The sequence below is a fragment of the Marmota flaviventris genome, chromosome 12 (assembly GCF_047511675.1).
Source record: "Marmota flaviventris isolate mMarFla1 chromosome 12, mMarFla1.hap1, whole genome shotgun sequence".
NCBI lineage: Eukaryota > Metazoa > Chordata > Mammalia > Rodentia > Sciuridae > Marmota > Marmota flaviventris.
This window is the reverse complement of record NC_092509.1, coordinates 79,260,351-79,271,231: the sequence shown is the minus strand read 5'-3', so window position 1 is coordinate 79,271,231 and position 10,881 is coordinate 79,260,351. Positions and strand designations below refer to the sequence as shown.

General features: G+C 54.3%; 1 protein-coding gene across 2 annotated transcripts; it reads left to right on the top strand.

Annotated features, from left to right (window-relative positions):
- Nucleotides 1–2: 2 nt before the first annotated feature.
- On the top strand, nucleotides 3–9,606 carry Elf3 (E74 like ETS transcription factor 3). 2 transcript variants are annotated; one of them, XM_027945571.2, is made up of 9 exons: nucleotides 3–4,772; nucleotides 5,170–5,340; nucleotides 5,877–6,098; nucleotides 6,245–6,340; nucleotides 6,533–6,652; nucleotides 6,766–6,855; nucleotides 6,973–7,089; nucleotides 7,960–8,155; nucleotides 8,830–9,606. In XM_027945571.2, the coding sequence occupies exons 2-9, from the start codon at nucleotides 5,178–5,180 to the stop codon at nucleotides 8,942–8,944; spliced, it is 1,119 nt and encodes a 372-aa protein (XP_027801372.1). In that variant the 5' UTR covers nucleotides 3–4,772; nucleotides 5,170–5,177; the 3' UTR covers nucleotides 8,945–9,606. The 2 variants fall into 2 exon arrangements, with proteins under 2 accessions (XP_027801372.1, XP_027801371.1); XM_027945570.2 differs by having other exon boundaries at nucleotides 3–5,340.
- Nucleotides 9,607–10,881: the final 1,275 nt, after the last annotated feature.

Below are 10,881 nucleotides of genomic sequence, written 5' to 3'. Positions count from 1 at the left end.
GCTGGGGGGGACATTGTCTCCCTGTCTTTAGGGAACTGCCAGACTGAGGAGTGGGCCCACGCAGGCCAGTGAAAAAAATGATTGGCCACATGGCAGGGCTGTTGCAGGGACAGCGTGGGGATGAAGAGCCTTCCAACCTGCTCCGCGGGAGGGAGCGAAGCCCAGTTCCCTAGCTGCAGCCTCACTCCAGTGCTCTCCTCCCCCACCTCTCACACACAAGTTTGATCTAGTGCTCTCTCTCTCCCCTTCCTTCCCGTCCCTGGCCTTTGCAGGGCCTCACCTGCCTGTGCTCTTCGATAACTGTATTTTAATGGTGTGGTGATGGGTAGAATCTGTTCAAAACCTGGCATTTGGACTCGGGGAGGTAGAACCTTGCCTAGCATGTGCAACGCCCTGGGTTCTGTCCCCAGCATTCCAAAACCAAAACTTGGTACTAAATTCTGATTTCTTGGCTTCATTGTAGGCTAAGCAGTGAGTAACTTGGGTTTGAGAGTGAGGTGAGAGGAGGGTTGAAAGAAAAATTATATTTAGATTACCTTTTTTAACTACAGGGACCCCTGAACCAATATCCATTTGTGGTTCTGTCCCTTACTTTAGGTTATCCATGTGGCCTTCCCTGCACAGGGATTGAGAAAGAGTACTTCAGTTGATTTGTTCTTAGTCTTAGCCAAAGCAAGAGAATAGTAGTAACCAACGGTTGGCAGGAGAGCACCTCTTCCCCATGGCACGCTCAGAGCCTCCCCCGAAGAAGGGGGCAGTTGTGAATCATAGAATGACTTGGGAGGTCCAGGATTGGGGCAGCTACTCAGAGCATTGACTTTTTCCCCCCTTCCTGGCAGTACTGGGGATTGAACCCAGGGCCTTGCGATGCTAGGCAAGCACTCCACCACTGAGCTTCAGCCTCAGCCCTAGGCATTGGCAACTTGATACCAGACTGTTTCCCAAACTCTTTCAGGATGCCCCTGGCAATATGTTATGGGCCAAGACTATTTTAGGGCTTGTCTAGATGCATCCTCATATCCCAGCCTAGTGTTTAGCATATCAGCTGAGACCAGTAGCCTTGTTCTGTATTAAAACCCTGTAACATGGATGAGTCCAGTAAATACGAAGGGTCCTGGAAGCCAAGGCTGGGAGTGCTTCCTCTGCAGCCTTCTCTGTCGCACTTGCTTTTGGTGAGTCCTTCTGTTTCATAGTATGGGCACGCCACCTTTGCTCCCTGCTGTCTTGCTGAGTATGTCTGTCCTTTAAAGGGCTGGGGGCTATCCTCTTGCCATCCTCCTGTCCTGAGGGTGAGGCTGTGCCACTGTGGTATTTGGAAGGCCCCTTGCTTCCTGCTCCATAGCTGGTCTGACCACAGTCCTGGAACCTCCTCAGCCCTCTGAGGCACTGACCCCAAGTCCAAGTCTTTCCTATTTTCCTGCTTCATTTGGTTATTGAAGGCACTAATAGTTGGACAGGTGCGAGCCTGCAGGATTTCCTCAGCTCCATTTCTTCTGTGGAGAAGCCTCATGAAGGCAGGGTTGCTGGTGGCCTTCTCATTATGCTCTGTGCCTCCTCCTCACCCTGCCTCTGGAGCCCTGGCCAGGTGCTCTTCAGGCGGGAGCATGTGAGCAGCCCTGGGGCTGCAGCCGGTTCTCCCACATTCCAGGGTGAGTGACTGGGTAGAGGGTGTGCCTGCCTTGGGCTCCTTGGGGGTGGCCCCCTGAAGGGCTGAAAATAATCCTGCCCAGAGCCCCTGGCTCTCCTGCCACCCCTGGCCCAGTGAAGGGGACTCTGGACATTAAGAACCCTCTCTCCTAGGCACCCAGTAGTTTCAGAGACAAGAAAGATGAGAAGCAAATCCTCCAGTTATCAAGTCAGAGAGGGGTACCTGGATGTGGAATCATGAGTCACCTTATGTTAAAGTGACCTGTGAAAATACCCCCTCCCCCACTATTGTGTTGTCAATTAAGGGGATGGGGAGGAGAACCACACCCTGTATCTCAGATGCATGAATAAAGTTTGAGGCTGAGGGTGTAGAGTGGTAGGGTACTCACCAGGCCCTGGGTTCCAGGCCCAGCACCACACAAAACAAAGAGCTAGAAGAGACCTTAAGGATTATTTATTCCAAACAACCTCTTTCTTTTTGGCATGGTACTTGGGATTAAACCCAGGGGCACTCTACCACTGAGCTACATCCCCAACCCCTTCCCTGATTTTTGAGACATGGTCTTGCTAAGTTGCTCAGCTTGGCCTTAAACTTACGATCCTACTGCCTCAGCCTCCAGAGTCACTGGGATTACAGGCGTGTGTCACCTTACTTAGCCAAACATTATCATTTTTTAAAATATTTTTAGTTGTAGATGGACACAACTACATTATTTTGTTTATTTAGTTAAATTTTTTTTAATGTGCTGCTGAGGATAGAACCCAGTGCCCCATGCATGCTAGACAAGTGCTTTATTACTGAAGCAAGTACTGTACCACTGACCCACAACCCCAGCCCCAAACATTATTTTTAAAGAAGGAGATGTGCAGAATCCATGCACCTTGCCCAAGATCACATAGAACAGACTCTAGAACATTAATCTCCCACCTCCTTTCATCCTGTTACTTCTGCTCAGGGTCTCCAGGGGTGGGTCTGTGGGACCTGTCTCTTGTATTTGGAGCTCAATTCATAGAAGCACAGGTATGTGGGACTCTCCGCCACAGGGGAGGCTAGGGTTCCATCCAAGACTGAGGGGGAGAACTGCAGCCAGAGGCTCAGAGTGCAGGGACCTGGTTCCTTTCCCAGCCTTACCATCTACCTAATTCATTGGCCTGGGCAAGCCATTCCACCCCTCTGAGCTGCATTTTTCTCACCTATAAAATGAAGGTAAGTAGGGCTGGGGTTGTAGCCCAGAGGTAGAACGCATGCCTGGCATTTGTGAGGCACTGGGTTTGATCCTCAGCACCACATAAAAATAAGTAAATAAATAAAGGTATTGTGTCAACCTACAACTAAAAAATAGATTTTTTTAAAATGAAGGTAACTATCCAGGTGCAGTAGTGTGCACCTATAACCCCAACTACTTGGGAGGCTGAGGGGGAAGATTGCAAGTTCAAGGCCAGCCTGGGCAATTTAGTGAGTCTCAACTAGGGATGTAACTCAGTGGTAGCGCAGTGCATGTGCAAGACCCTGGGTTCAATCCCAGCATTTCAAAATAAAACAAAAAAAGATGCACATTGCTTACTGGATTTTTGTGTGTGAAGATTTTTATGTTAAAAGTGCTTGGTAAGCTGGGCAAGTGGTACAAACCTATAATCCCAGTCTCTCTGAAGGCTAAGGTAGGAAGAGCATAAGTTTGAGGCCAGGCTCTGCAACTTAGTGGGACCCTGACTCAAAAAATAAAAAGTATTGGAGAGCTGGGTGTGGTGGCACATGCCTGCAATCTCAGTGACCTGGAAGGCTGAGACAGAAGGATGGAAAGTTTGAGGCCAGCCTCAGCAATTTAGCAAGGCTCTAAGCAACTTAGGAAGACTCTGTTTCAAAATAAAAGATGAAAGGGGCTGAGGATGTGGCTCTGTGGCAGAGTGCTCTGGGTTCAATCCCCGTACTGCAAAAACAAAGAGCTTGACAAAATAGGAAACTGATGCCACAGGATTCCCTTCTCTGAATGACATGACCCAGGGGTCAGGCTTCTGACCAGTAGAGGGCAGCAGACAGGTACTGGTAAACAGGGAAGGCTACTAAATTAGGCATCTGAGGAAGGTTTTGGGCTTGCTTGTTTGTTTTGTGGTGGTCCTGGGGATCAAACCCAGGGGTGCTCTACCGCTGAGTTACATCCCCTGGCCTTTTAACTTTTTTTGAGGTAAATTGTTGAGGCTGGCCTCAAACTTTTGTAATCCTGCCTCAGCCTTAGGGTAGGGTGGGATTACAGGCTTTGGCCACCATGTCCAGCTGAGGGAGGACTGTTAAGTACAGCCCCATCTTACCATAAGTGGCTGCAAAAACCCTGATGCTTGGGTGGGGCCTAGGCAGGCAAAAAATGAAGTGGACCCTGTGAATGGGTTCCGAGGCTAGGGACCCTGGAGCCTGGGGGCTACACCTGCAGGACAGGCCACACCCATTAGCCCATGAATATTGCCTTGCAAGGAGTCTGGAGAGTCGTCCTTCACTCCAAATCCTGGGTGTTGTGGAGAAAATCCCTAAACCTCAATAACTTCTCTCCTCCTAGGCTCCTTTGTCCCCAGTTCTCTGGACAGTTAGAGGCAGGGCCAGGGTTCAATCAGGGGTTCTGGTTTCCCCACTTACCTTTTCCCCTCCCTAGCCCATCCCTAACCTGGCCCCCAGGAGGAATTTCCTGAGCCAGAGGGTGGCCAGAAGCACAGATGCCCACCCCAGTGGCATTCCCACCACCTGCCCAGGTCAGAGCCCTGGGCCCAACCCCAGAGGGTGCAGGATGACAGAGTCTGACAATCATTAAACCAGCCGGGCCTGATTTCCCAGCACCGCCTGCTAGGATCCGGGCCAAGTGGCACAGAATATGCAAATCACCTGGGGCCAGGAGCCCAGTCTGAAGGCCAGGAAATCCCCTCCATCCAATGAGCCACCAGCTCAGGTTACCGCCGGGACAAACTCCGAAGACCTGGTGTGGGGAGGAGCTCCTGCGGCTCTATATAGGACGGGTGGGGGAGCACAGGGGCCAGACTCCTCACTGCTACCTGGCCGAGCTGTTGGCCACCTGGATTTCTCTTCCACCTGTGACCTCCGAAGCCTGCCTGCCTGCCTGACGCCCGCACCCTGCCACCCGGTAGGACCCCCACCTGTCACGTTCCCATCCGGGAAACCAGGGATGGTTTAGTGGATCTGCAGCTCTGAACCTGCCCCCTCTAGTCTGGAATTTCCCAGCAGGAGTGTGCGGCAGTAGGGGGGTCCTGAGAGTCAGAGTATCCCGTCTGTAGGAGGGACAAGGACTTGGAAGCTCCCACTTAAGGGCTCTGGGCGATCCGAGCAGGGAGCCCCAGCAGGAGGGTCTAGTAGCCACACTTTGCTCTGAATCTAGAAGCCCTTTTTGAAGAGAGGGAGCACGCAGATGCTGACCTTGCTGCCCCTTTGGGTGGCTCCTGCCCAGGTTTGGCCAGAAGAGAGCAGCCAGGATGTAAGGGGAGGAGTCTGGAACCTTCACCAACCTTGTCCCCTCTCCCCAGGTAGCCTCATGGCTGCAACCTGTGAGATTAGCAACGTTTTCAGCAATTACTTCAGTGCTATGTACAGCTCCGAGGACCCCAGCTTGGCCTCTGCTCCCCCTGCTGCCACCTTTGGGGCTGATGACTTGGTGCTAACCCTGAGCAACCCACAGATGTCGCTGGAGGGGACAGGTGTGTGACGTGGGATGGGGTGCCTTCAGGGACGGAGGGAGACACGGCTCTCTGCTAGATAAATGGGGAAGCGGACGGGGAGGAGGGTTCCAAGTGAATTCCAGGACTAGGGGCTGAGGTGGTGGGGATTGTGGGGACTGTGATGGGCCAAGAGAGGATACTGGGACCAGGGTGTCATGAAAGCCACATTCTCCCCCTGTTCCTGGGGAGGCTTCCTGAGAAATGAGGTGGGAGTGCACACAGGATCCCAAAGGGGCTGGGAGCCGTGGCACAGGCCTTAATCCCAGCAACTTGGGAAGCTGAGGCAGGAGGATCACAAGCTCAAGGCTAGACTCAGCAACTGAGGCCCTAAGCAATTTAGTGAGATCCTGTCTCAGGAAAAAAAAAAAAAAAAAGTGGAGGGGCTGGGGATGTGGTTCAGTGGTCAAGCACCCCTGGGTCCAATACTGGGTACAAAAAAAAAAAAAAAAAGAATCCCAAAGGGGCACCAGAAATGGGGCCTGTGCTGACCTGGTTGCTGTGCTGGCCCCTTGCAGAGAAGGCCAGCTGGTTGGGGGAGCAGCCCCAGTTCTGGTCGAAGGCCCAGGTTCTGGACTGGATCAGCTACCAAGTGGAGAAGAACAAATACGATGCCAGCTCCATTGACTTCTCTCGGTGTGACATGGACGGGGCCACCCTCTGCAACTGTGCCCTTGACGAGCTGCGCCTGGTCTTTGGGCCTCTGGGGGACCACCTCCATGCCCAGCTGCGGGACCTCAGTGAGTGCAGGCCACTGGTGCCACAGGGGCCTTGGAGGGGAGGAGAGGGTCAGCCCTGGGCAAGACCTGGAGCCTGGCCGGAGGGCGCAGCCAGAGAGGGCCCGAGAGAGGGGCAAGGGAAGTGACCCCTCCTTCCTGCTCCTCAGCTTCCAGCTCTTCTGACGAACTCAGCTGGATCATAGAGCTTCTGGAGAAGGATGGCATGGCTTTCCAGGACACCCTAGGAGACCCCGGCCCCTTTGGTGAGGCTCCTTTTCTCCCCCATGCCCAGGTCTACCTGTCCTGTCCCATTCCTGGCCCTACCTAGAGTGAGAGGAACGGCCCCTCCCCCGGCCTCCTACCCCAACTAGAAAAGGCCCGGCAGCAGCTCATCAGGCCCGGAGCCTTACCTGCCCTTGCCTGGTCCCCTGAGCCCTCTCTCCTCTTCCCCTCAGATCAGGGAAGCCCTTTCACCCAGGAGCTGCTGGAAGACGGCCACCAGGCCAGCCCCTACTACGCAGGCAGCTATGGCGCAGGAGCCCCCTCCCCTGGCAGCTCTGACGTCTCCACCGCAGGTGAGAGCGCAGCCTCCCTCCCCCAGGGACCCCAGGGCCTGGGTCCCAGCACTGGAACCCAGGCGTCTGGGTCCTGTGTGGCAGCCAGGCACTCACTCTAACCTCCCGCCCAGGGACCGGTACTTCCCAGAGCCTCCATTCCTCAGACTCCGGTGGAAGTGACGTGGACCTGGACCCCACTGACAGCAAGCTCTTCCCCAGAGGTGAGCAGAGGGAGGCCCTGGGGGTCCCGTTCCCTCCTCCCTGCTCCTGCAGGGCTTTCTGGATAGGAGCTGCTCCCCCAGTGACCACCCTCTTGACCTCCCACCTGTCCCCCATAGATGGATTTCCTGACTATAAGAAGGGGGAAAGCAAGCACGGAAAGCGGAAACGGGGCCGCCCACGGAAGCTGAGCAAGGAGTACTGGGAGTGCCTGGAGGGCAAGAAGAGCAAGCACGGTGGGTGAGCCCTGGCCTGCGGGCGGGCAGCTGGTGGGCGGCAGGCCACCTCTGCTCTGCTTCCCTGCTGCTGCGCCAGCGGGGAGGAGGAGGGCTGTATGGCGCTGGTCCAGGCCTCACTGCAGGGACTACCATGTGGTCTTGATGAGGAGGGGAAACCTGAGGGAGGCCCAGGGCTTGAGTGTTCATGTTTCCAGTCCACCCACTCCAGTTCTGTCTGCACTTAGCCATTGTCCTGCCTGCTGGGACACCCTAGGTGGTGGGTGGAGGCAGCTGGTGGGTGCCTGGGGGGGACCCTAGAGCCACTGGGCTGAGACACTGGACACCAACCTGCTGAGGGTGGGGAAGGGGCCTCAGGCATTGTGTGCTCCAGCAGCTTTGAGCCTCTGGGAGATTGCCCTGAAGGCCTCTCTTGCCTGCATGCTTGCTCGCATGCACATATAGCTGGTTTCTGTGGGGGAGTGTATTTTTCCAGGAAGCTGTCCCCTGGTCCCCCAGCCTGTTCCCATACTCAGCAAGCTCTCACCATGGGTTTCTCTGTAGGCCCCCCACCAAGCCATGAGCCCCCAGAGGCCATAGGGGTCCTTGTCACCATCCATGCCAGCCAGACGTTTGATCAGTATTGTCAGGAGTGAAACATCTGTGCTGTGCAAGAGGTGTCCAGTCTTCCTGGAGCGCCTCGTCTAAGAGGACATGAGGAGGAAAGTGCTCGCTACAATACACACTCCAAGGGCACTGTAGCCGGTTTCTGGAAGGTTTGGTTTCCTGCTCTGGCCATTAGTCAGCAGTGTGCAGGGTTAGGGTTAGGGTCAGCCGGCCTGGTGAGAGGGGCTGCCCTGGCCTGCTGACTGAAGGGATGTGGCCTTGTAGCCCCCAGAGGCACCCACCTGTGGGAGTTCATCCGGGACATCCTCATCCACCCTGAGCTCAACGAAGGCCTCATGAAGTGGGAGAACCGGCACGAGGGTGTCTTCAAGTTCCTGCGCTCTGAGGCTGTGGCCCAACTGTGGGGCCAAAAGAAAAAAAACAGCAACATGACCTATGAGAAGCTGAGCCGGGCCATGAGGTGAGATGCTCATGAGAGTCATGGGGCTCATGACTGAGCTGGACATCCGGGGACTTGTTGATCTGACCGGTTGTTTGTGTACCCCTCCCCCCTCCCCACCCTCTCTGTCACCCCTGGGATCCATGTAGTAAGTGTTAATCCTGTGGAGTGAGGACGGTGAAGTTGCCCACTGACCTGGGGCGTCAAATGGTAGCACGGAGAAAGTGTTAGCCTGGCACGTTGCAGGGACCGTGACTTCAGCTGACATATGTGTTATTTGCAAGGTGGTCCTAAGAAAGGCACCTGGAGAGTGCTGGAAAGACCACGGCCATGCCTGGGCCAGGGCTCTGCTTGTTTGTCTCTGGGCTTCAGTTTCCTCCTGTTGCCACAGTGATGGCCTCGCTCATCTCTAGGCTCCCTTCAGCCTGCACCATGTGCCTTCATGAAAAGGCCCAGGATGTGGCCATAAGCTATAGACAAACCAGTGCAGAAGCAGGTGCCCTGCAGACATTGATAGGCCGGTATGGCCGCAGCAGATGGGAAGAGCAGTCCAGGAAGTATGGGGCAGGCTCAGGTGGGTCTGGCTGCAGACCAGAGGGGACAGATCAGCCGAGGACTTGGGCCATGTGGGATGTGCTGCAGCGCAGGCCACGTCTCCTGCCTGCGCACCTCTGACCACCTCGCCTCTGGTCCAGGTACTACTACAAACGCGAGATCCTGGAACGGGTGGATGGCCGCCGACTGGTCTACAAGTTTGGCAAAAACTCCAGTGGCTGGAAGGAAGAAGAGGTGGTTCAGAGTCGGAACTGAGGAGCTGAACTAGACCAGGACCAAACTCATGGACTTGGACTGAGGCCTGCAGCCCTCCTGGAGGCCAGGCAGGCTTGGAAGCCCCTCCATTTGGATGTGCTCCCTGCAGAGCTGTGGAGAAGCCGAAGTCTGGTGTGTGGTCAGGCCTGTCCTGGAGCGGGGCCTGCAGCCTCTCCTCTGTCCTCCTTCTGGAATTATAAGCCCTGGGGTTTGAAGCGACTTGCTCGCTGACTCTACAGCTGCTGGTTGGCTGCTTCCAATCCCAACGCTGCTGCCGATGACACCTTCCCTGGCAGATGCTTGGACTCAGCCATGGAGACTGTTGGGGAGCCCTGGGATAGAGGGGACAGGCAGTGTCCTCCAGCCCCTCCTTTCTGGACTGGCTTCCACCTCTCTACTCAGTGCTTGGGCTCCACGGCGGGGGGTCAGAGCATCCCTAATTTATGTGTTATAAATACGTCAGATGTACATAGAGATCTATTTTTTCTAAGGCATTCCCCTCCCCCCTCCTCTCTCACTGAGCACTTGTGGCCAGACTTGTCACCCTGCCTGGCCAGTGAGAGGAGGGCTGCAGCCAGACCCCTCAAGATGGGGGTCCTGGCTCCTTTCTCCTGTGAATGGAGGCCGAGACCTCCAATAAAGCGCCTTCTAGGTTTTTCTAACCTTTGTCTCTGCTCTCTGTGTACTGACATCTAGGCCTCCGGATCAGATAGGCCTGAGCTGGGAAAGGGGTCTTAAGGGACAGAGGGGGAAGACAGAGCATCTGGGGGCTGGGAAACAGGAGAGTGGGGCTGGTAGGACCCTGACTTGGGGCAAAGAGGACAGGTAAGGCTGTTCACGACAGGGAAGGTGTGCAAGATGGTCACACAATCAAGGACGTGAGTTTCAGAGGCTGCCACCACCACACGTGTGCTCAGTGACCTCGGCCACATCTGCCCTCTGGGGCTGCTTCCTCCTGAAGGACAGGGGTTTGGACCTGATGTTCTCCAAGACATCGAGAATTGCATGTCCAGCCTTGTGGAATAAAGAGGGGCCTCTGCATTCCAGCTAAGTTGGCTGCAAGTTGAATGTCTGTAACATGAATCCTAGCTTCTGTGCCTGATATGAAATCAGAGTTAAGATCTTGTGAAGGGGAGAAAGCAAAGCAAAATGGAGAGGATGCTTGCTGAGAAAGAATAGGGGAAGGAATTGAGATTTATTGACAACTGAGTCTTCTTCCAGGCACTGAGCTAAAGCCACTCTGCATCTTCTCCTAAGAAGAGAGACTTAAGGTTCCCATTTTACAGTTGCAGAGCACAAGGTTTGGTCGATGTACTTGGGTTCTGTCCTTTACCCTACCCCAGGGAGCTTCTCCAACCTCACTAACTTCTAATCCAATCCTCAGCAGATTCCAGAACTGCATTACTGTTTCCACAGTGATGACTCTGGATGGATTGATTGATTATTGATATATGGTATTGGGATTGAACCTAGGGGGTACTCTACCACTGAATACATCCCCAGTCTTTTTTTTTGAGACAGGGTCTTGATAAATGCCCAGGCTGACCTCAAAATGGAGATCCTCCTGCCTTAGCCTCCTGAGTCCCCACGCCTAGCATGTATCTGATGTTAGGGAGAACATTTCATTGATGGGACTGTCCATAGGTCTACTTATGAAGAATAGTCTCCAAGTGGAAAGTTACTTAAGTTCAAGGCTTTGGATTCCACTGGGCACATGAATAATCCATTCTATAAATTTGAAATACTGCTCAGTTGTCTTGGAAATATCACATTATTTGCTGAAGGGATGTTGACAAAGAAGGGCTCTTAGACATGGTGGTGGGCACGTGAGCACGGAGCTTGCTCTGGAGAAACAGCAAGTGGTGGAAAGGAGAGTGGGGCGCTTGGAGACCATAGTGAGCAAGTTAGCCAAAGAGAGAGGTGGGCGAGGGCTCCGG